The following is a 26,162-nucleotide window of genomic DNA, read 5'->3' as shown; positions in this document are numbered from 1 at the left end:
GCTGCAGGATCTCCTGGTGGCTGCCCATTTCAATTCGACCTGTTCACATTCTGACCTGTCTGTCCATGGCCGCCTCTACTGCCACGAATGAGACCGAACTCAGGCTGGAGGAGCAACATCTCATATTGCATCTGGGTAAGCTCCAACATGGTGGCATGAGCACAGATTTCTCTAACTTCTGAAAATTGCTCCCCTCCCTCTCTTTTTCCAATACCCATTCTGGTTACCCTTTCACCTATTCTCTTCCACCCCTCCTCTTTCCATGGTCCACCGTCCTCTCCAATCAGATTCCTTCTATTCAGCCCTTTACCTCTTCAATTTATCCCCCCCCCCCCCACCCACCCATCCACCTGTCTCCTCACCGGATTTCATCTGCCACCTCCTTCCGCTCCCCCCCTCCCCCACCTTCTAATTCCGGCCTCCTTCCCAGTTCTGGTGAAGGGTCTTGACCAAAACATCAGCTCATCAAGTGGACTGTTGCCTGATTAGCTGAGTTCCCCCAGCATTTTGTGTGAGTTGGTCAATATTTCTGTCATGTGCAGAATCGCTTGTGTTTTAAAAGAAAGAAACAAAGTTGTGCTGCTGTTTTTATAAGAATAGCAACTTACATTGCTGAAGATCTGTTATTCCAGCGCCAAAGTTCTGGTGGTGCCAGATTATTGGTTTAGCTGAAACATCTATGGGTAACGAGAATGGGCAGATGATCTTTATTCAGTTTGACCTCAAGGCGAAACTTTATTATCCATCATTAGCTCTCCTTGAGAAGATGGCGAGGAGCTGCCTTCTTGAACCATTCTCGTCTGTGTGGTGATGGTGCTCTCACAATGCTGTTGGCGAGGGAGTTCAAGAATTTAAATGCAGCGACAGCGAAAGGTCGTCGATATATTTTAAAGTCAAGACGATTTGTGATTTGGAAGGAATTTGTAGATGATGCTGCTTCCCTGCAGCTGCTGCTCGGGTCCTTCTTGGTGGTAGAAGCTCCAGGGTTTGGAGGAGCAAAGCAGTGTTAGAATGAGTGTAGTACTCATAAAGCTATAGTCACAGGCATCGAGGGGAAAACATCCCAGTGGCTGGAGTTGTACCTTGCTGAAAGGAAATGGCTGTGATTATGTGTGGCCAGTCTCTGCAGGACTTCCTGAGGCCACAGAGTCCTTGGCTCTTTCATCAATGACCATCATTAACAGAACAGTGGGAATCGCTCAGATGAGTACCATAGCTGCAGTGCACTTGGTTTGTGGTACACTTTGTGGCTACTGTGCACCAGTGGTGGTGGTGGTAATGAATGCTTAAGGTGGTGTTCATCAATAAGCTGCCTTCTCTTGAGAGTTGCACCTATTCAAGCAAGCGGAGAGTAATCTACCACACTCCTGATTTGTGCCCTGTATCGGTCAGAATTTTTTGGGATGCTAGGAAAAAAGTCAATCACAACAAGACACTCAGAGTCTGACCTGCTGGTATATGGCTGGTCCACTTGCTTCCTGGTCAATAATAGGGGACCTGGCAGTGGCAACACCGTGAAATATCAAGGGTTGCGAGACTCTTTTTGTAGATGGTCATTATCTGACATTTGTTGACCTGCACCTGAATGTTGACTAAGTTGTATGGGAAGAGCATAAAGGATCATCTGGACCAAAATGTTGATTGTTTATTCTTCTCCATAAATGCCGCCTGACCTGCTGTGTTCCTCCAGCATTTTGTGTGTATTACTCTGGATTTCCAGCATCTACAGAACTTCTTGTGTTTAGAAACTGTGAAGTTTACAGGCATATTGCTTCATTTTGTGTGTATTACTCTGGATTTCCGGCATCTACAGAACTTCTTGTGTTTAGAAACTGTGAAGTTTACAGGCATATTGCTTCATTTTGTGTGTATTACTCTGGATTTCCAGCATCTACGGAACTTCTTGTGTTTAGAAACTGTGAAGTTTACAGGCATATTGCTTCATTTTGTGTGTATTACTCTGGATTTCCAGCATCTACAGAACTTCTTGTGTTTAGAAACTGTGAAGTTTACAGGCATATTGCTTCATTTGCCCAGGAATTGGTTATGAAATTAAACATTGTGCTTTCATCAGCAAACATTCCCATTATTCTGTTAATGATGGTCATTGATGAAAGAGCCAAGGACTCTGTGGCCTCAGGAAGTCCTGCAGTGACAACCTGGACCTGGAGTGACTGACCACACATAACCACAGCCATTTCCCTTGAGCAAGGTACAACTCCAGCCACTGGGATGTTTCGCCCTTGATGCCTGTGACTATAGCTTTATGAGGACTACATAATACCACACTCAGTCAGTTGATCTCAAGAGTAGTCACTCTTACCTCACAATCAGCACATTAATCCATATTTGAATCAATGCTGGGTTTGTGTGGAACTGGGTCTGGGTTTGAGTGGTCTGGCTGGAACCAAAACCATGCCATTGGTGAGCAGGGAGTCAGAGACCAACGGTCCCCTGGTGGCTCTTGTTGGCTGCACTTTCCATGGCTTTTCAAAAGATGGAGAAGGAGACTGATTGGCAGGCATTACCTGGGTGGAATTTCTCCTGCATTTTGTAAACAGGACGTAGGTGGGCAATTTTCCATGCTGCCAGGTGTGGTAAGTAGCTCATTGTAATACCCTTGATTATCTTTGTTTGTGCACAATGCCAGAGTTTGAGATGAGGCACCTCTCCATTGGTCACCCACTGTGTTTTACAGAAGCTGATATGTGGTACCTCTACCTATCTGATCGATTACAGGGAATATTCACTTTGCATCCTGCTTTCCTTACTGCTATTTCTCCTGAATTATTTGATCAGACACTGTTCCAGTTGTGTCCAACTACCCCAAGAGTCAATTTCAATGCTTTGTGTTTCACCTACGACCTTCTAAGTTTGTAGTCCAGGAGCAGCTAAAGAACCGAGAAAATAACTCTTAACAACATTTATTTCTGTATGGGGCATTCGGTGGGAGTTCTGCATGAACGTAAACTGGTTCCTATATACTGCTCATCTTTCTGCACTGATAAAGCAGGCTTGATGAAGACAAACACAAGTTCAAATATTATTTGCCTTTCACACGTACGCCCTCTTGTGCTTTATGTGTCCATCAGTCATCTGCTGCAAGAGAAGCTGAGCTCTCTTACGAATTCTATCGCCCAGTTTCGAAAGGGAGAGCTGCCCTTTACTCTGCCAGTATTCCTGGTCTTCATACAGGGAACGAAGAAGCGCTTCAGGCGGGCACTGCGAGGAAATGACCCTGAGAGTTCGGAGAGGTAACCTGCAGCAAAACAGGACATACTTGCATGTCTTTCAAAATATAGACGTATGAGAAAATGATTCCAATTATATATCTAATATTGAAAAATTGACTGTTAAAGACTATTGAACAGACGTTTTCTGTGATAAACGGACCCCTGGCCTCACAATCTGCTTGATAATGGTCTTACATGTTACTGTTATGCTTTCTCTATAACTTCAATATTCTATCCTTCATTCTGCGGTCGCTTTTCTCTTTCACCACCTGATGCCCTGAAGCAGTGAAGTGATCTGTATGGATGGCAATGCAAAGAAAAGTTTTCCTCGGTACCTCAGTGTAAGTGACAATAAACCAAGTTACCAGTTACCTTTGACACGTTATAGGAACCTCATCAGATCAAACACTGACACACAGGCAAGGGCAGATTTTGTAAGTCAAAGTTTTCAATGCTTGAAGGAAGGGAGTGATCCATAGACAGCAGCCCCTGAGCTTTGGAGCAGCTGATTGAAGACACAGCTGGGTGGAAAAATGTCCATTCAACCGGATTGGAAGAGTATGGGATTCATGAAGAGTTGGAGAATTTGACAAGGCTCGAGAGGCTGGGAGGATCTTGGAAAGACTGGAAATTTAGAAATGGAGTTTTAAACTAATGCTATTAGTTAAATTTATCATTAGAAACAAATGCAGCCAGCCTTGAAAAATCAAATGTAGCCTGATAACTTTCAAAGCACTTGACACATTAATAAATAAACTCCTGTAGATGGAAATCAGAACTTTACAAAGAGGACAATAAAAATATTGTAACATTCAATGCCCTTAAATGGATATTGGCCCACAATATTAATCTTTGAAGCAAAAATCTTGTAAATGTTGGGAAACCGAAACAAAAGCAAAAATGCTTGAAAATATTCAGCCAGTCAGGCAGTGTCTGTGGAGAGTGAAAAATGGATTTAGCATTCCAGGTCAGCTTCCATTCTGATGAAGGTTCACGTAGTTGAAGTATTAATGCTGTTTCCCTCTGCAGAGACATTGTCTGACCAATGGAGCAGCTCCAGCATTTTCGGTTTCAATTAAATATTCTGCAAGATACAAAAGTTCTCATTTCTATTTTGGTTCAGTTTCTAATCTATTTAGGATTTTCACATCAAAGTAACCCGCAGACGTTCAGTTCTGCTTAAATCTTGTTTTCTGCATTAGATGTTATTGCTGAACACAGTATGATTTCCAATTTAATGCAGTTTCCCCCAAGTTAACCCTAGAGCAGCAGAACTTCGGCAGACAGAAAACACAGCAAACAGGTAGCACTTTTGAAGATGCGAGAATTACTACCTGGGGTCAATAACCCTCCAGTACTGACCAGTGATAGAAACAAATGAGTTTGTTCACACCCGACTGCCCACTTTGTAGAGCTGCTGCCTCTCAGTTCCAGGAACCCAGGTTCATCTCAGATGCTGTCCATGTGGAGTTTGCATGTTCTCTCTGGTAACTGCATGGGTTTCCTCCCAGTGTGCCCACATCACAAAATAGGTTAAATGGTCCCCGTGCTCTGATCATTTGTAGAATCTGACGGGATGTTGATGAAGAAGGGATTTATTTAAGATTAGTTTAATTCTGTCAGTGCACTCAGCTAGCCAAAGGCTTGTTATATGTTCCCCGGAATGTTATGCAGACCCAGTGTTACCCCTTTCTTCTTCCGATATGCAACACCTGCAGATTTCATTTGGTTTATTGTATTCTTAAAATGTTGTTCATAAGCGTCAAACCTCCTACACTGTATCAGAACTGGAGAACAAGCTAACAACATCTATGAATGAATTGGTCAAGTCTGCAAACTTCCAAAACAATTCTATATATTTTACATCTCTCCCAGCTCTTAGAAGCAATTTATTTCAAAATATTGTTGGATGGAGAAGGCGGGCAAATGAACTTTATGAACGGTGTCGTCCGTTAGTAAATCCTAACTTTGTCTGTGAGGTGAGACAGCCCATTGTACTTCACTCCTCAGTGACCTAAGATCATAAGTGCTGAATTGTGATCAGCTGGTTTACACAATTTCACACAATCATTCCACTGTCCAGTGGAGTGGGAATGGCTTAGGGTTCTTCTCAGACAATTCCCTCCATCACTAGCCTCTGATGCACTTCTGAAACTTGTAATTCTCTGCAGGAAGTGACAAGAATTCAAATCAGTCTTTTTTATAGCAAGAAAGGCCCTTTGGACAAGCTGCTAAAATGGACTTCTTGGGCCAAAAGGCCTGGTCATTATCATGAAGTGTTTTGAGAGGCTCGTCATGAGGCATATCAAGACCCTGCTGCCCCCCTCACTGGACTCCCTGCAGTTTGTGTACCGTCCCAACCGCTCAACAGATGACACCATTGCCACCACCCTCCACCTGGCCCTAACCCACCTGGACAAAAAAGACACATACGTTCGGATGCTGTTCATAGGCTTCAGTTCAGCATTCAACACAATCATCCCTCAGAAACGGATTGGAAAGCTGAGCCTATTGGGCCTGAACACCTCCCTCTGCAACTGGATCCTAGACTTCCTGACTGGGACACCTCAGTCAGTCCAGATCAGGAGCAGCATCTCCAACACCATCACACTGAGCATGGGGGCTCCCCAGGGCTGTGTGCTCAGTCCACTGCTGTTCACTCTGCTGACCCACGACTGTGCTGCAACACACAGCTCGAACCACATCATCAAGTTCGCTGATGACACGACCGTGGTGGGTCTCATCAGCAAGAATGACGAGTCAGCTTACAGAGAGGAGGTGCAGCGGCTAACGGACTGGTGCAGAGCCAACAACCTGTTTCTTAATGTGAACAAAACAAAAAAGATGGTTGTTGACTTCAGGAGGGCACGGAGCGACCACTTCCCGCTGAACATCGACGGCTCCTCGGTAGAGATCGTAAAGAGCACCAAATTTCTTGGTGTTCACCTGACGGAGAATCTCACCTGGTCCCTCAACACCAGCTCCATAGCAAAGAAAGCCCAGCAGCGTCTCTACTTTCTGCGAAGGCTGAGGAAAGTCCATCTCCCACCCCCCATCCTCATCACTTTCTACAGGGGTTGTATTGAGAGCATCCTGAGCAGCTGCATCACTGCCTGGTTCGGAAATTGCACCATCTCGGATCGCAAGACCCTGCAGCGGATAGTGAGGTCAGCTGAGAAGATCATCGGGGTCTCTCTTCCCGCCATCACAGACATTTACACTACACGCTGCATCCGCAAAGGAAACAGCATTATGAAGGACCCCATGCACCCCTCATACAATCTCTTCTCCCTTCTGCTGTCTGGGAAAAGGCTCCGAAGCATTCCGGCTCTCACGACCAGAGTATGTAACAGTTTCTTCCCCCAAGCTATCAGACTCCTCAATACCTGAAGCCTGGACTGACACCTTGCCCTATTGTCCTGTTTATTATTTATTGTAATGTTATATAATTTATTGCACTGTTTTTGTGCACTTTATGCAGTCCAGTGTAGGTCTGTGGTCTAGGGTAGCTTTCTCGGTGTTTTTTTTTATTACGTAGTTCAGTCTAGTTTTTGTACTGTGTCATGTAACACCATGGTCCTGAAAAACGTTGTCTCATTTCTACTATGTACTGTACCAGCAGTTATGGTCAAAATGACAATAAAAGTGACTTGACTTGACTTGACTTGGTTTGAGGTTACAACTTTGATGTGTAATTTATTATATGACTGCTTGTTTCGTTACAACAGTGCCAGTAACATTATGCTGTCTTACACAAACATACACCTCACACTTTATGTCAGCCTGTCAATCTTCAAGCCATGTCACACAGGGACTTGTGCTAAGCGTCAGGAAATGTAGAGGAGGCTTCAACCTAAAGTAGAGCAGCAGAGATGATTTAGCAGTGAACAATAATAAGCAACCGCAAAATAACAAAGGGTCACAAAACAAGAGAGAACAGATACCAAACACACAGGCAACAAAATAACTGAAGGCTAGGAGCGACTGGTTGAGGCTGGCTGGTTGGATGGGTGAACCAGGACTGGGGATGGGAGCTGGGTTTAAATAGGTTGCAAATGAAGAGGTGATGAGTTGGAAATGAGTGGCAGGTGAATCCTGTTAGCTGGATGGAGACTGGGAGGAGCCTGCATGTGTAGATTTGACATTAATATTATTTTGTGACTGTATGTGCTGGATCGTAACTATATGTGCTATGTATGACTACACTTAGATGCTGCGTTTTGCATCTTGGCCACAAGGGACCAATGTTTCATTTAGCTGCATACATACGTATTGTTGAATGACAATAAACTTGAACTTTATTTTAACATTTTTCCATGTAGTAGATGAGCACTCACCAATCCAAATCATTGAAAGTGAATGTGTGTTTATCCCTCGCTCTGTTAAAGCTGGCCAAAATTATCTCAACATCCTGAAATAAACAAAATATTTATGGTAGAAATGAAGAGAATTCCCGTTGGTAGCATGCGAAGTGTATTAGTGAACATGACTGCATCCAAGACACCAAAGACACATCACAATGGAATGTGGAATAAGGACAGAAGCACTTTGTTGGAAAGGCTGTTTTTGTGCAGAAGCAGGAGCAGGTCCATGCACATGGCCACGGGAAGACAGAGGCTGAATAATCTCCTGCTGTAAAGCTACTTTTGTAACTGGGAAGAGATGCCAAAACCCATGTGTGGAATTGGGGGTATTATCTCTTTCAGAGAAGTTTGTTGTAGTGCGAGCACGATCACTGTCCTGTGCCATAGAGCGCCACTTTTCCTGGGAGCTAATGGATCATTACTCTGCTAAACTGATCAGCGGGACATATTGCTAGCAAACGAGCACATCGCCTCTTTGCTCGGGCCAGGTCAGTTTTCAGAGTGTGGTGGGAACCAAATTCTGTGCTTCTGTTTCCAGACTCATTACATCCAAACACGTGCAAAGCTTCTGTTACCCTGGGATTGCCGGTGGCTCCTAACCATACCGCTTCTTCCGTGGAGCCATAGAGCACACAGAACAGGAACAGTCCCTTCGGCCCATCTAATCCTTGCCTGCCTGGTTCTCTGCCTAGTCTCATTCACCTGCACCTGGCAATGGCCCTCCATAACTTTATCATCCTATACAATTACTTATTTATTTAGCAATGCAGCATGCAGTAGGCCCTACTGGCTCTTCGAGCCGTGCCACCCCAGCAACCCCTGACAATCCCGATCAACCCTAACCTAATCACAATTACCCTACCCAGTACATCTTTGGATTGTGGACGGAAACCAGAGGACCCAGAGAAAACCCACACATTCCAATGAGAGGACAAACGGAGGACGGCACCGGAATTGAACTCCAGACCCCGGAACAGCCCAAGCTGTGAAAACGTCACGCTAGCTGCTACACTACCCATGTTATAATTGAACCCGCAGCAATGACTCCCAGTAGCAGCTCATTCCACCCTCGTGCTACTTCGAGTGAAAGCAGTCACCTCAGATTTCATTTAAATATTTCACCTTCACCCGCCTCTAGTTCCAGTCTCACCCAACACAGGGAGACAAAGCCTGCATGGTTTCACCTTATTTACACCACTCATAACTTGTACATCTCTATAAGATCTCCCCGCATTGCTCTGCACTACAGTCCTAAGCTATTCAATATTTCCCTCAGCCCTCAAGTCTCAGCAACATCTGTATAAATCTTCTCTACACTCTTTCAAGCTTACAGATCTTTCCTGTAGGTAGCTGACCAGGATTGCCTACATTCCAAATTTGGTGCACCAATATCATATGCAACTTCAACATAACATCCCAACTCTGGTACTCAACGCCCTGATTTATGAAGCTCTCTTTATGATAGGATGCCATTTTCCAGGAATTATGGATCTGTATTCCTAGGTCTCTGTTTTACCACACACCTCAGTGCCTTACAATTCACTCTGTAAGTTTGTCCTCCCAAAGAACGACACTCAGAGTTGTCTGCATTAAATACCATCTTCCATTTCCTCAGCTCGTCCAGATCCCGCTGCAAGCTTTGCTAGCCTTCCTTGGCTGTCCACTACCTTGGTGTCATCTGCAAATTTGCTAATCCAGTTTACCGCATTATCTTCTAAATCAGTCAGATACAGTAGATGACAAACAACAGATGCAGTACTGATCCCTGGGGCACACGGCTAGTCACAGTCCTCCAACAACTGTGCTGTTTTGCACAAGGAGCTCATCACCACACCAAGGGCAGCACGAGACTCCCCGGGTCGAGCAACCCACTGCACAAAACCAGCAGCTCCGCAAGAGAACGTTTCTCCCCCACTGTTCACTGCTTCTCAATTCTGCTGCATGTTTATGAACAATTTTGATACCCACATCCAAAATTACTCAAAGCCAGCCAAACAAAAACATAGCATTAAAAAATAAAAATTATTACGGATGCACAATTAAAAATTCAAACTGACTTAATTAAATCAAATTAAAAGTTCGGCTTACCTTCCACCCATTAGATGATATTTTTTCCCCATTCATTTGATTGGTCACCTGCTGGACAATTCAGACCAAATGTACTACAGTGAACTGAAAATCCAGCAAGCTCAGGGCTTTGCTGAGGGTGGCTTAACAGATTTTCTGGGCTAATGTATGTTTTTATATTAGTACTCCAACACATTTTTAATTCACTTTTTGTTTTAGGTGTTACCTAGTATCATAAGCAGTAAACAATTTGCTGGAGGAGCTCAGCCGGTCGAGCAGCACCTGTGAGGGCAAGGGATGCTTCCGATCGAGATTCTGCATCATGCTATAACAGAATACGCCCCTGTGACCTTGTTACGGTTGAAGGGAGTGTGGGAAAATGGAACCCTGGGCAGTTCACAGGAACCTGAGTTGGGAGGATTATGAGAACCGAGTTTGAAGGGAGTGCGGGAATCCCGAATGATGAGTGGAACAGAGCATGAGAACCACGCTCCAGTAAGTGGAAGGACTCACAGGAAGAATGAGACTATTTGAAAGACATTAGGACAGATGCATGGATAGGAAAAGTTTCGAGGGGTATGGGCCAAACGCAGGCAAAAATGCTCAGGTAGGCATTTTGGTCAACGTGGCTGAATCTATAAAAGGCAAGTTATTATCTCCACTGAGAAAGACTGAGAATGAGGGAACTGGGTGTTCCAGTACATGGATGATGAAAAGTTAGCAGACAGGTCCAACAAGTACCTAAGAAGGAAAACAGCATAGGGGTGCTATTTAAAAATAGGGAGGCTAAGTTGCAGTTGTATAGAATGCTGGAGGCGCCTTAACCACACCTCTAATCTAAAAAAGAATGGAGTAGCATTGGAGACAGTCCAAAAAAAGTTCCACTTGGCTAATTATTGAGATGAAAGGGCTGTCCTGTCAAAAGAGTGAAGCTGGCTTGAGGCTGTGGTCCTCGGAGGTAAGGAGAGTAAGGGGTGGCCTTATTGAAGCACATAAAGATCTTAAGGGGCTTGGCAGGGTAGATGCTGAGATGTTTTCACTAGTTAGAGGGTCATGATCAAGGTTTCATAATTGAAAGATGTGCGACTGGTCACTAAAAATAGATTCATGGAAACTTCTTCTCTGACAGGGTAGTGAGCCTCTCTGAAAGTGCCTGCTCCTGTGTGTGAGATCTTGAGATACATTCAATGTGGAATTAGATAAAAATCTGAAAGATAAAGAATTGAGGGCTTCGGGGAAGTGGCACAGATGACTGAGGCCAACATAGATGAGCTGTGATAACACTGAGTGGCTGGAAGGTCCTGTGGCCTACACCTGCTTGAGTTATTGGCTTCTAGTTAACTTGGCGCTGGATCAGCAGATGGACTTGTCAGCCGCAGGGCTGGCATTTGCAGAAGTTTTGGACAGGGAGTGCTGAGGGCTTGTGCAAGCATTCCACGTCCAGTTCCTCTGTCTGGCCACTGCGCTGGTCTCAGCAGATGTACCCCAGTGCACAGGAAGGGAACAGAAAACGGTTCATCGGGTGTACAGCCAATAAGTATATTGTCAATATTTACACTTTTAAAAAAGTACAAGACGTTTAAATGTGCAAACCTTAAAGAAAGATTTGCTGATGTGGGCACTGTACTTTTATTTCGGTTAATTTTGGTATCAAATTACCTGTGCTTGCTTCCAAAGTATCCTACAATCTCAATGTCATCTCCAACAACCTTTCAACTGCCTGCCTGCGGCTGGGAAGCGTGACTCTTGCCCTTTGCGAGCATCACCAATGCTAACTGGATCTGCCTGCTGCTGACTGACAATGCGAGATTTCATCGTTTGAGCATGATTAATGTCTGCACCAGCCTGAACAAGGCAGAGGTTATCCACTCAATGCACTGGAGGTCTCTTCCTCCTTGGCGAATCAAATAAGGTTTTACAAAACAACTTTAACTAATTCTGTGTCTGAGATTATAGAGACACACGAGACTGCTGGAATCTGGAGCAACCAAACAATCTGCTGGAGGAAGTCAACAGTTTGTGCAGCATCTGTGAGAACAAAGGAATTTTTTTCTTGCTGCAGATGCTACTCAAACTGTTTGCTTCCTCCAGCAGATTCTTTGTGCTTCAGATTATGAAAGTACCTCTAGAAAAACAAAATTAACCCCCCATTTGATCCAGTACTTGCATTGAACAGGAAGTCCCAAATTAACCCCCTATTTGATCTAGTACCTGCATTGAACAGAAAGTCCCAAATTGATATTTCTGGAAAATTTGAGCACAACTATACTGAAAAATTAATATCAGGAATAATCTCACCTTCAAATTATGTTTCTGAAATATGTTAATGAACTTCGCCCCTCCATCAGCAACCTCGTGATGATTTATGTTCTGGAAATAATTTGAATCAAATCATTAAACTAAACATTGCTCTGCTCAGCATTTACACTCCTGCATTACTGCTGAGTGTGAGATGAGTAACTTATATTAAATATCAAAGTCAATACTTACAAAGACTTCCTTTAGACGATTTACTGAACTTGCCAACGATTGCAGTGGGGCACCCCATACAGAATCGGAAAGCAGACAGCCTGCCAGCCCAATAATGAAATATCTCAGAAGTATCATGATTCAAAATCAACAAGTCGATAAAGGACCAATAAGTATCTGCGTGTTTTCTCAGATCTGGCTCAAGGAAGACTGATGCTCAGCAATGTTTCTGCTTACATTTATACCTGCCACTTGTATATTTTTAGCTTTGCAAAAATACCCAATTCACACATGCTTTGCAATTCATTGAAGTTCTGATGGTGTTAGATAGGATGGGACAAACGCTGTAGTCCTGAGGTTTGGTTTGTGAGGTTTCAGTTCATAACTTCCTCCAGACAAAACAAGGTTGACATATCGCCAATTAGATCATGTAGATCCTAAGATCTCTGCTCTAAAGAGTTTTCAGAGATCCTTCAAAAGAATGTTGCATCACATCAATTTCTGGTGTGGGAAAATCTCTGGTTGGGTGGGCCACCAGCGTCAAAATAATTGTCCTTTCTGCCAGTAATGGTAAGTTCACAGAGTAATTATTTCTTTTATATGGTAAAATGTGAGGTTGCTTAGGATACAACAAAGGACATCATCAAAGGTTTGAAACTCCTCAAATAATCAGTCTCCTCGGTATTTGAAATCCACAAATAGCCTGATGTTTATTCAATGAGAAGAAATTTATACATACAGAATTCAGCTGTTGCATGATTTTGATTGTCATTGTTACTGCTGATATATATTATAATTTCTCCTGAATTTCAGGTATCAAAGTAAATTACTAATTTTTCTCAGGTATGTCTTCATGGATGTTGAAAGGATTGGACAGAGTAGATGTGGAAAGGCTGTTTCCCTTGGTGGGTGAGTCCAGGACAAGAGGTCACAGTCTTAGAGGGTACCCATTTAAAACAGAGATGAGGAGAATTTTTTTTAGCCAGAGGGTCGTGGATTTATGGAATTCGTTGCCACATACAGCTGTGGAGGCCCAATCATTGAGGGTGTTTAAGGAGGAGATTGACAGGTATCTAATTAGTCAGGGTATCAAGGGATATGGGAAAAAGCTGAAAATTGGAACTAGACAGGAGAATAGTTTAGCTCATGGTGGAGTGGCAGAGCAGACTCGATGGGCCGAATGGCCTACTTCTGCTCCTTTGCCTTGTGAGCTTGTGACAGACTTGGTGGGACTACAATAAATACAGAAGATGCTGGAGATACTTAGAAGGTCAGGCAGTATCTGTGGAGAGAGAAATAGAATGAGTGAATTTATAAACAGAGTGAGTTTTAAGGAGCAGAAAAGGATGTGAGGGGGACGGTGTCACAGAGAACAAAGGGGAAGATTTGTGGCAAAACATGAGAGGCAACAGAGTCTGGTTAAGGAGATTTCAGAAGTAGATCTGGTAGGGTTGGACATGGAAAAAGATAATGAATGTGTAATTACCAGCAGAAAAGAGAAGGGCAGAAAAGGAGAGCAACAAGGCTAGAACCACCGACTCTGAGACCAGAGTGCTGTACTACACCCGGTCAGAGGGTAGGGTGCTATTCCTTGACATTGCCCTGGGCTTTCTCAAAAAATGTGGGAGGTCAAGAACTGGTTGGACAGACAATTGGGAACTTGGAGACTCTCTAATGGACTGACGGGGTCATTTTGCAAAGGGATTATCTAATTTACTTCAAACCATTGTTTTATTTTATATAATTCTTTATTCTTTTGATTGTTATTGTTTGTTTTGGTTGTACACTGTGCCAACACGCAACTGCAAATTCCTAATACATGTAAAAGGCCTGTGGGTTCGACAATATGCACTTGTATGTGTGTGTATGCATGTGCTTGTACCTGTGTAAAAGAGAAAGAGTATGTACATCTGTCACATAATCCCCCCCACAAAAGTGCTGAAACCTAAATTCCCCTGCACCACCCTGCTCTCTTCTAGCTATTACCCTCAATGCTAACATATACCTCTGATAAATAACAAAGTTTAAGATAAATATTAATGACCAAAAGAAGACCAACATTCAAGGAAGGCTCTAAGAATAATCTAGGAAATTATTTAAATTAGACTCCAAGAATAAGCTGAGCCTGACATTAGCGGTGGGTAATTATTGGGAGGTATTCTAAGAGACAGGCTACTGTATATAAGTATTTGGATAGACAGGGCCTCATTGGGGATAATCAGCGTGGCTTTGTGCTTGGTAGGCCACATCTAACCAATCTCAAGGAGGCCACTTGGGAAGCTGATGAAGGAAAGGCAGTAGCCATTGTCTACATGGACTTTAGCAAGGTCTTTGACAAAGTCGACCCTCGCTCTGAAGGTTCAGCCGCTTGGCATTCAAGATGAGGTAGTAAGTTCGATTCAACATTGGCTTTGTGGGAGAAGACAGAGAGTGGTAGCAGATGGTGGGCCTCTTTCATCGGAAGCCTGTGACTCATAGTGTGTCATAGGCATCGGTGCTGGGTCCTTCGTTGTTTGTCATCTATATCAATGATGTGGATGATAAAGTGCTAACTGGATCAGCGAATTTGAAGAATGGGAGTGTAGTTGACAGCGAGGATGACTATCAGAGATTGCAATGGGATCTGGACCAGATGGAATTTAATGCAGATAAGCATGAAGTATTGCACTTTGGGAGGACCAGCCAGGGTCATACTTACACGGTGCACGACTGGGCACTGAGGAGTGCTGGAGAACAAATCAATCTGGGAATGCAGATCTATAATTCCTTGAAAGTGGGATCACAAAGAGAGGTTTTAACACACTGGTCTTCATAAATCAATGTATTGAGGACAGGAGCTGGGATGTTATGCTGAAGTTGTATAAGACATTGGTGAGGGCAAACTGGGAGTATCGTTGCTAGTCTGCTTACTTACCTACAGGAAATATATCAATAAGATTGAAAGAATATAGAGAAAACTTACAAGGATATTGTTGGGTCTTGAGGACCTGAGTTGCAGGGAAAGGTTGAAGAGGTTGGAACTTTAATCCCTGGGGTGTACGGGAATGAGGAGAGATTTGATAGAGGTATGCAAAATACAGATAGGCTAAATGCAAGCAGACTTTTTCCAGTGAGTTTGGGTGAGACTAGGAGTTGAAATAATAGTTTACAATTGAAAGATGAATAATTTAAGGGGAACCTTAGGGAGAAACTTCTTTATTGGGAGGGTGAGCAAGTGTGGAATGAACTGCCAGCAGAAGTGGTGCATGACAGCATTTAAGAGAAGTTTGCATAGGCACATGGATGAGAGGGGTATGAAGGATGAGAGGGGTATGAAGGGCAATGGCCCGGGCGTAGGTCGATGGGAGTCGGCAGGGTAACAGTTTGGTGTGGATTAGATGGACAGGAGGCTGTTTCTGAGCTGTACTGCTCTCTAACCCTGTGACTGATGGTTTTTAAATAGCTCTCATATTCTAATTATGCCAGAAAGCCAGGGTTGCTCATATCAATCTGTTTATTTATTTATTTATTTAGCCATACGACGCACGGTAGCCGTTCTGGCCCTTCGAGCCGTGTCACCCCAGCAAGCCCACAACCCCAATTAACCCTAACCTAATCACGGGACAAGTTACAATGACCAACTAACCCAACCAGCAACACACACAAAATGCTGGTGGAACACAGCAGGCCAGGCAACATCTATAAGGAGAAGCACTGTCGACATTTCGGGCCGAGACCCTTTGTCAGGACTAACTGAAAGGAAAGATACTAAGAGATTTGAAAGTAGGAGGGGGAGGGGGGAATGCGAAATGATAGGAGAAGACCGGAGGGGGTGGGATGAAGCTAAGAGCTGGAAAGGTGATTGGTGAAAGTGATACCAAGCTGGAGAAGGGAAAGAATCATGGGATGGGAGGCCTCAGGAGAAAGAAATGGAGAGAAAGAATGGGGGAGAAGCACCAGAGGGAGATGGAGAACAGGCAAACAACTAAATATATGAATAGCGGAACAAGTGCTACACCTGCCCTTACACTTCCTCCCTCACCACCATTCAGGGCCCCAGACAGTCCTTCCAGGTGAGGCGACACTTCACCTGTGAGTCGGCTGGTGTGGTATACTGTGTCCGGAGCTCCCGGTGTGGCCTTTTATATATTGGTGAGACCCGACACAGACTGGGAGACCGTTTCGCTGAACACCTACGCTCGGTCCGCCAGAGAAAGCAGGATCTCCCAGTGGCCACACATTTTAATTCCACGTCCCACTCCCATTCTGATATGTCTATCCATGGCCTCCTCTACTGTCAAAATGAATCCAAACTCAGGTTGGAGGAACAACACCTTATATACCGGCTGGGTAGCCTCCAACCTGATGGCATGAACATTGACTTCTCTAACTTCCGTTAATGCCCCTCCTCCCCTTCTTACCCCATCCCTGACATACTTAGTTGTTTGTTCTCCATCTCCCTCTGGTGCTTCCCCCCCTTTCTTTCTCCTGAGGCCTCCCATCCCATGATCCTTTCCCTTCTCCAGCTTGGTATCACTTTCACCAATCACCTGTCCAGCTCTTAGCTTCATCCCACCCCCTCCGGTCTTCTCCTATCATTTCGCATTTCCCCCTCCCCCCACTACTTTCAAATCTCTTACTATCTTTCCTTTCGGTTAGTCCTGACGAAGGGTCTCGGCCCGAAACGTCGACAGTGCTTCTCCCTATAGATGCTGCCTGGCCTGTTGTATTCCACCAGCATTTTGTGTGCGTTGTTTGAATTTCCAGCATCTGCAGATTTCCTCGTGTTTAACCTACCCAGTGTGTCTTTGGACTGTGGGAGGAAGCTGGAGCACCCGGAGGAAACCCACACATTCCGTGGGAAGGACGTACAGGGATTCCTTACAGAACGGTACCAGAACTCCGAACTCTGGTACGCCCCGAGCTGTGATACTGTCACAATAACCACTACGCTACTGTAGTGCCCACTGTCATATTTCCTGGAAAAATTTTTATACAAGTTTTATTGAAGTATTAATTCAATTTTCCTTTCTACAGATGATGCAGTGGATTTCCAGAATTTTCTGCTTATATTTAATACTTCCAGCACCTGCAATATTTTGATGTCTTTATGTGAATTACTACCCGATTCCTTTCACTACATTGCAAGCGATAGAAAGGAAACAGAGACAAATACAGTGAGATTTGAGAGCAGGTTCTGCCTGGCCCACGAATGATTTGTGGTACAAACCAGAAAGAACGTTTGAGTAGCATCAACAGATTTCCTGTAGGGAACGTGCGGCCCCTATTGTCCAAATGTATTAGAGCACAGAGGGGCGATCTTTTATTTTACAGAAACCTTTTCTTATCATGAGCAATGGCAAATGAGGTTACAAGCCAAAACTATGGCAGATTCCTGGATAATTTAAAGTCACGTCCTTCTGAACTACAGCCTCAGTTTTTTAAGCTGCAGCTACAGTATTTCTCAGATAAAGACCCTGATGAATAGAAAGCAGTTGCTTGACAACACCCTTTATTAAAAGGACAAACATTTTATTAAAAGAAAGAAAGGATGAGGATAGGCTCAAAGAAGGTTCATGAAATTGATTGCAGGATTGAAAGGCTTGTCAAATAAGTGTTTGATGGCTCTGGGTCTCTAGTCATTGGAATTCAGGAGAATGAAGGGTGACCTCATTGAAAACTACCAAATGTTGAAAGACCTCAATAGAATGGATGTAGAAGAATGTCTGCTATAGTGGGGGAGTCTAAGACCAGAGGACACAGCCTCAGAATGGAGGGTCGTCCTTTTAGAACAGAGATGAGGAGGAATTTCTTTAACCAGAGAGTGGTGAATTTGTGGAATTTAAGGCAGTGGTGGATAAATTAGTCAGGGCATGAAGAGATACAGAGAGAAGGCAGGAAGGAGATTGGGGCTGAGAGGAAAATTGGATTAGCCAAGATGAAATGGAGGAGCAGACTCGACAGAGCAAATGGCCTAATTCTGCTCCTATATCTTAAGGCCTTATGGTTTAAATACTATAGGCCAACGTAGAAACACATGTTAATCCTGCTTGCTGCAATGCGATTTATATGTCAAGCAATTATGAAAGAGGGTGAAATATAACGAAGTGTGTTAATATCATTCATACCGTTCCCTCCTTTTTCAAGAGCACTTCATTGGCCCACTGCTTGAAATGGGTGCCACATATAAACGTAAAATCATACTTCTTCCCATATATAAAGTTCGGCCAGCTGCTCAGTGTAATCACACTTAGTGTGAAGGAAGTATGGAGGAACAGTTTCCACTGGCAAGTGGGAGAGTAACTAGAGATAACACAATTAGAGCTATTGGCAAAGAAACTAGTAGGGTAATGGGAAAAATCATTTTTTGACATAAGTTTGCTATGAATTGGAAGTCAGAAAAATGTCAACACTAGATTCTATAGGAATTTCAAGAGCCAGTTGGAAAGATGCTTAAAGTATGCAAAATATGCAAAAAACATATAGGTCTGTTCTGCGGGTTGAAGTTCTAAATTAGAGAAAGGCCAATTTTGATGGTATCGGAAATGATCTGGCAAGTGAAGATTGGGACAGGCTGTTTTCTGGCAGAAGTGTACTTGGTATGTTGGGGGTGGGGGGGCTTCAAAAGAGAAATTTTGAGAGCACAAACCTCGTATGTGCCTGTCAGAATAAAAGGTAAAGATAACAGGTGTAGGGAACCTTGCTTTTCAAATGAAATTGAGGTGCTTGGCAAGTATAGGCAGGTATGAACAAATGAAGGGCTTTTGGAGTATAGTAAATGCAAAAGAATACTGAAGAAAGAAATCAGGAGAGCTAAAATACGGAATGAGGTTGCCTAGCAGACAAGGTGAAGGAGTTTCCTAACGGATTCTACAGATACATAAAGAGCAAAAGGATTGCAAGTGACAAAATTGGTCCTCTGGAAGGTTAGAACGGTAATCCAGGTGTGGAGCCAAAACAGATGAGGGAATTCTTAAATAAATATTTTGCATATGTATTGTTACGTACCTGTGGGTATCTTGTACTTGTCACGTGACAAGTGTTGAAACTATACTGGACTTGAGGTAATGGTCTTGTGATGGTGGAGTGACGTCATTTTCCCGCCAGTAGAGGTCATGTGACAGGTTTTTTTTACAGGGTATAAAAGGAGGACCCCTCCCTGTGAGGAGGGGCAGTTCGTGGCTGGATTTGCCATTTTGACTCCATGCCACTGCGTGGTCCAATATTATGACACAGTTTGGTTGAAAGGTGGAGTTTTATTTAATGCCTAAAGTTTAAAAGGTCATTGCCAGCAGTTTCTTTATAATACTGCCAGTTAAAAATCAGTGGAGAGTGAAGATCGGAGTTCGGGAGCTAAAAGATCGAGGAAAGTCGATTTCGACGGTGAAACAGGTTCGACCTTGTTTGATCCTCATTCGGAAGGAATTCGTTGGCTGTCCCTATGGTAACCCCTGTGAATAATAGCAGAAAGGGTTGGGTACAGTTTTGTCAAGGAAAGGTCAGTGCCTTTAAGCCGTTTCATTTTCATCTTCGTAAATTCTCCGGGAAAAGTATAGTTCGACTGGGAACCGCAACAACACGACATGAAAGAGAATGTAAATCATCTAAAAAGTCTCTCCTTTAATGGACTGTAAGCATTTTGAACTTTTGCAGTACTACTTTGAAGAGCTGTTTTTGCAACATCGCTTTAAGAACTGTTTTCGCTTTATTCCTTTAAGAACTTTAAGAATCAGCTGCTGTCGCACAGCAGCTGATTTCCGGTTACGATAGTTGTTTGTTTACTTTTGGGGGTTTGTTTTTCAGTGTTTAATAAATGTTTTATTTGTTATAAAAAACCCTGCCTCACTTACAGATTTACTGTTGCTGAATCCGTAACAGTACTTACTCGGGACATAAACACAAATTCTCTAGAAGTGAGGCAAAGCGGCATCGACTTCATGGACTATATTCAGATTACAGAGGAGGTGTTTACTGTCCTGAGGCAAATCTGGTGGATAAAACCCCAGGGCCTGACAAGGTGTTCCCTCAGATCCTGCTGGAGGCAAGTGCAGAAACTGCTGGGGCCCCAGCAGAAATACTTAAATCATCCTCAGAGACCGGAGAGGTAGCTGATGTTGTTCCACTGTTTAAGAAAGGCTCTAAACATCAACCAAGAAATTATAGGCCTGTACATCTGATATCAGTAGTGGGAAAGTTATTGGAAGGTGCTCTAAAGGACTGGATAGACATGGGCTGATTAAGGAAAGTCAGCATGACTTTGTGCATGTTAGGCTGTATAGAGTTTATCAAGGAAGTTATCAGGAAAGTGCACGAAGGCAAGGCAGTGAATATTGTCTATATGTACTTTACAAAGGCACTTGACAAGGTCCCGCATGGGAGGTTGGTCAAGAAGCTTCAACTGCTCAACATTCAAGACGAGGTAATAAATTGGATCAGCTATTGGCTTTGTGGGAGAAGCCAGACAGTGTAGTATTTGGAGGCCTGTGACTAGTGGAGTGCCACGGGGATCAGTGCTGGGTCCATTGTTGTTTGTCATCTATATCAATGATCTGGATGATAATGTGGTTAACTGGATCAGCAAACTTGCAGATGACACCAAGATTTGGGGTGTAACGGACACCAAGAAAGACTATCACGGCTTGCAGTGGGATCTAGATCAGCTGGAAAAATGGCATATGGAATTTAACGTAGACAAATGCAGAGTATTGCCCTTCGGTAGGACCAACCAGGGTAGATCTCACACAGTGAGTGGTAGGGCACTGAGGAGTGTGGTACAACAAAGGGATCTGGGAATACAGGTCCATAATTCCTTGAAAGTGGCATCACAGGTAGATCGGGTTGTAAAGGAAGCTTTTGACTCATTGACCTGCATAAATCAAAGTATTGAGTACAGGAGATGGGATGTTATGTTGAAGTTGTATAAGACATTGGAGATGCCTAATTTGGCAGTATTGTGTGCAGTTTTGGCCACCTACCTACAGTAACAAAGTAAGTAAGGTTGAAAGAGTACAGAGAAAAATTACAAGGATGTTGGTGGGTCTGGAGGACCTGAGTTATAGAGAAAGATTGAATAGGTTAGGACTTTATTCCTTGGAACGTAGAAGGGGTATAGATAGGGTAAATGCAAGCAGACTTTTTCCACTGAGGATGGGTGGGAATGCAACCAGAGGTCATGGGTTAAGGGTGAAAGGTGAAAAGTTTAAGGGGAACATGAGGGGAGAGTTCTTCACTCAGAAGCTCATGAGAGTGTGGAATGAGTTGCCAGCACAAGTGGTGCAGGCAAGCTTGAATTCAACCTTGAAGCAAAGGTTGAATATGCACATGGTATAGATGGCTGTGGTCCCGGTGCAGACCAATAGGAGTAGGCAGATTAAATGGTATTGACATGGACTAGATAGGCCAAAGGGCCTGTTTCAGTGCTCTACAGAGGACTAATTGCACTGCTATAGGAACATAAACACAAGAGATGGTGCAGATACTGGAAATGCAGAGTAATAAACACAAAATTGTGGAGGAGTCAGCAGGTCAGTCAGCATCCATGGAGAGGAATAAACAGGCAACATTTTGGTCTGAGACTCTTCACCAGGAAACTGGACAAGGAGCTACCACTCTTACAATGAGCTGAGGACCTCTTTCTATACACTGACATTCGATCATCTCAGAATCCTTTAATTCCAGCTTTCCATCAATTGATACTTCCCCTAAGAGACAGCAGAATGTGCAGGAGTTTTGGAATGGTGAGGGAAGTACATTCAATTACAGTTTGAACACGTGTTTGTAAAAGGGAACTTAGCAAGGTTATGGGACTAATGGTACAGTTCCTCATTCAATGATTCAGTTTGGTTCAGGAACAATGGGGCAAATCAAAATTCAAGGTAAATTCATAATCAAAGCAGGTATATATCGTCATATATTACCCAATGATTCATCTTGTGGGCGTTCACAGGAGAAAAAAGAAATGCAATAGAATGAATGAAAAACTGCACACCAAGACTGGCAAACAAACAACGTACAAACAAAGACAAACTGTGCAAATCCAAAAAATACATGGTTAATATTGAGAAAGCAGAGTCCTTGAAACTAAGTCCATAGGTTATGGAATCAGTTCAGTGTTGACATGTATGAAATTATCCACACTGGTTCAGGGGCCTGATGGCTGCAGGACAATAATTGTTCCTGAACCTGATGTATAGGAGCTAAGACTCACACACCACCCCGTTCAGGAAATGGCAGCCTTTTCTGTGGCATAGGCCTTGGTAGCAGAAAGCAATTTACCTTGCCTACATCATGCAAAGGAAGATGAGAAGAGATCTTATGGAAACACATAAAATTATGAAAGGATAGATAAGATAGAGGCAGAGAAGTTGGTTCCACTGGTAGGTGAGACTAGAGCTAAGGGACATGGCCTCAAGATTCAGGGGGGTGCATTTAGGTCGGCGATGAAGAGGAACTGCTTTTCCTAGAGGGTGGTGAATCTGTGGAATTCTCTGCCCAATGAATTAGTGGAGGTACCTCAGTAAATATATTTAAGACAAGGTTGGATAGATTTTTGCATTGTAGGAGAATGAAGGGTTATGGGGAAAAGACAGGTAGGTGGAGATGAGTCCATGTCAGATCAGCCGAAAGATCTTATGGAATGGTGGAGCAGGCTCAACGGGCCGGATGGCCGACTCCTACTCCTATTCCATGGCACTACCATTGAGCAGGAGAAAACCACAGCCCAAGGTTCAGTGTCCTCACCGCTGCCTTCGAGAGACACCCACAGCCCAAGGTTCAGTGTCCTCACCGCTGCCTTCGAGAGACACGGGAGGCTGGAAACCACAGCCCAAGGTTCAGTGTCCTCACCGCTGCCTTCGAGAGACACGGGAGGCTGGAAACCACAGCCCAAGGTTCAGTGTCCTCACCGCTGCCTTCGAGAGACACGGGAGGCTGGAAACCACAGCCCAAGGTTCAGTGTCCTCACCGCTGCCTTCGAGTCTTTGACCGATCTGGAAAAAACCCTAATACTAATATAGAACATGCAGAGAAGATTTACCCGGAGGCTTTCTGCTTTACAGAGCAAGTCTTAAGAGAGTAAGTTAAGTTAGCTAGGGTTTTTCTCTTTGGAGCAAAAGAGAATGAAGGATGACTTGATAGAAGTGTGCCAGATGATAAGAGGCATAGATTGAGTAGATAGCCAGAGACTGTTTAGCCCAAGGCAGAAATGGCTAATACAACAGGACATCATTTAAAGGTCAAGGGACGGAAGTATAGAGGGGGGGAGGCAATGTCAGAAGTACACAATGAATATTGGGTGTATGGAACAAACCTGCCAGAGGTGGTGCTTGAAGCAGATATATTAGGGGCATTTAAGATAGGCACATAGATGACAGAAAACCAGAGGGCTATGTGGGAGCGAAGGGTTTGATTGATATTAGAGCAGATTACAGGGTCGCCACAACATTGTGGGTCAAAGGGCCTGTACTGTGCTATAATGTTCTATGCTCTCTGAACTTCAGGCTATTATTTGTATTTTTCTCTCTTGACTGCATTAGTGTTGTTTAATCATGTAAGTTATGTATAATTTATGTTAATTCAAGTTAATGTTTGTCATGTTTGGGATGTATTGAGTTGCTGCTGCAGACAAAACAACTTCTATGGCGATTACACCCTGTGTATGTATGCCAGTGACAGCAAGCTTGAACCTGGGCACTTGCCTACCTGAGGTCACAAAGGGCACGACCAGGCTGCTTCTCTGGTGTAACTCAGTGGAGCTGGGTGCTGAGGCCAGTCTGGGGAAGAGGAATGGAGAGCAAGTGAAGAGCAGGAAGGGCGAGGATGAACTTGCAGTGATCTTTGGGGTGGGCAGTGTCAGAAGGGAACACAGTGTGGAATTTGGTTAGGATAATGCCCAAGCAAACATAGCATGAAGGTAATGTGCAGCCAGCCCAGGCAAGAAAGGCCTTTGAAGAGTGTAGCTTCCCTTCACACAGGGGACAGGAGTCATATGGAGACAAGAGAATGATGTAAGAATGTAAGCCTCATTTAAGGGACAATTACCTTACTAACTTTATAGTATCTTCGGTTGTTAGCTTGTAGTTTCTATTGGCTTTTAACACTTGTATTGAGAATGGCGATTGATCTTGCAAATAAGGAACTTGAACATACGCAAGGTTACCATTTGGTCAATATCCGTAATCGCTAGTTAATTCTGTATAAAAGTTTGACGTCTCTGATCCTCATTTCTCTTCAGAACAGTGCGGTAACAGGAGCCGTGTTGTTCTCCTAGTGCGTAAGTAAATAAAGTGTGAATGAGGAATGGGGGCGAGTTTTCAGAGTCCCGTTAATTGGCAACAACAGCAGCCACCTCAGCGCAAGTAACTGGCCTCAGTATAGGGAGCATTGGCCTGAAAATTCCTACCCCACTTCCAGCAATGTGAACCTCCGAGAGGCCTGCATAATATCACTTGGAGGCAAGAGGGTTGAAGAAAGAAACATAAAATCATCTGAAGGAGCCCTCAAATTAATTAAAATATTATAAACAGGAGGAAATCTGCAAATGCTGGAAATTCAAGCACCACACACAAACTGCTGGTGGAACACAGCAGGCCAGGCAGCAAATCCATAGAAAAGAGTAAATAGTCAACATTTCAGGTCAAGGCCCCTCATCAGAACTTGAGAAAAAAGATGAGAAGTCAGAATAAGAAGGTGAGAGGAGGGGAGGAAGAAGTATAAGGTAGTCGGTGGGTGATAGGTGAAACCGGGAGAGGAGAGGGGTGAAGTGAAGTGTTGGGAAGTCGATTGGTGAAGGAGATAAAGGGCTGGAGAAGGGGGAGCTGCATATCCAAATGTTAGATTTACCTGGATAAAGTAATTCAACAGCTTCATCTTCTGCAGCTCCAGACTGTTTTCCTGGACGCACACTTCTCCGTCACTTTCCTGGCATTTCCTAAAGACAGACGGGAATTGGGCGAGGCGGAAGGTATCCTTCTGCCGGCTCGTACCCTGAAGCAGAAGCATCCGTGGGTCCCACCACACAACGGGCTTTGCCGACCCGTCTGTGTACTGGTGCGGGAGCAGCTGTGTCTGCCACTGGCGAGCGACCACCGGCTGGCTGATGTTGAGCCCGAGAATTCGATCCAAGTGAAAAGCGGTGACTTCCCGCAGGTCACTCAGTCCCTTCACTAATCCACAGGCTCCCGCTCGGCACTGATCCCTGCTGCCCCCAACAGCAAGCGAGTTGTTAGTGCTCAACACCACGCAGACCGTCTGGTCGTCCCGAGTGCGACGTCCAGCCTTTAGGACAGACCCTCTGGCCATGAGCTCCATCAGCTCTCGGTCTCGCTGGCTGAACCATCGGAGCGGTTTGCTTGGAGATGCTCCATCCAGGAAATTGACTGAGTGGAACCCATCAAACCAAAGGCAGTGCTTGCTTGCTTTTGCTGCCCTCTTTCCCTTCTCATTCTGTTTTATCTGTAGTGCCGGGCTATTGGTCCTCACCAATCCCTGAGCAGTCCCTTTGTCCCTGGCTTTGTTTGAAACCTCCAAAATTTCATTGTCCTGTCCCAACCATCTGATTCCATCAGTGCCTTTAGGCTTTTGATGAAGCTGTAGTTTCTCAGTCTTGTGGTTCAGATTTGACTCCATGACCTGCACAGACTCTGCAAAGTGCCTTGGCTTGTAGTGTCTCCCAGACTGGAAAATGCTGTTGTGGGCACTCCTGGCCTTGGGCCTATTTGCTGTAGTGTGAGGCTGCTCAGGATGCTGAACGTGCAGCCTGTTCCCCATCGCCATTGAGCCCATGTCCTCTGCTTGCATCATACAAAGCAAAAGAGACACAGACGCTAGGAAGCAGGCACATAAAAACACAATCTTCCTGCGTTGTCTCATACTTCCCATTCCTATGGATATCCGAGGCACATGAAAAACTGCTCAAATCTTCAATCTTGGCCACGTTGCTCAGGTAGGTTTAACAACCCTTTAAGAATCTTTCAACTGAGTCTGTCGTTTCACTCTCTATCTCTGCTTGGTTCAACACAGCCCCTGCGCTGAATCCAGAGTAATGAATATT

General features: G+C 44.1%; 1 protein-coding gene across 2 annotated transcripts; it reads right to left on the bottom strand.

Moving 5' to 3' along the window:
* Window positions 1–2,967: 2,967 nt before the first annotated feature.
* On the bottom strand, window positions 2,968–26,162 carry LOC140740959 (Golgi-associated kinase 1A-like). 2 transcript variants are annotated; one of them, XM_073070598.1, is made up of 4 exons: window positions 24,953–26,162; window positions 11,963–12,034; window positions 7,571–7,644; window positions 2,968–3,259 (listed from the first exon to the last, which is right to left on the bottom strand). In XM_073070598.1, the coding sequence occupies exons 1-4, from the start codon at window positions 25,988–25,990 to the stop codon at window positions 3,055–3,057; spliced, it is 1,389 nt and encodes a 462-aa protein (XP_072926699.1). In that variant the 5' UTR covers window positions 25,991–26,162; the 3' UTR covers window positions 2,968–3,054. The 2 variants fall into 2 exon arrangements, with proteins under 2 accessions (XP_072926699.1, XP_072926700.1); XM_073070599.1 differs by lacking the exon at window positions 2,968–3,259 and adding an exon at window positions 6,990–7,086.

The sequence above is a fragment of the Hemitrygon akajei genome, chromosome 17 (assembly GCF_048418815.1).
Source record: "Hemitrygon akajei chromosome 17, sHemAka1.3, whole genome shotgun sequence".
Lineage (NCBI taxonomy): Eukaryota > Metazoa > Chordata > Chondrichthyes > Myliobatiformes > Dasyatidae > Hemitrygon > Hemitrygon akajei.
The sequence above is the reverse complement of the archived record's forward strand: the minus strand, read 5'-3'. Positions and strand labels throughout refer to the sequence as shown.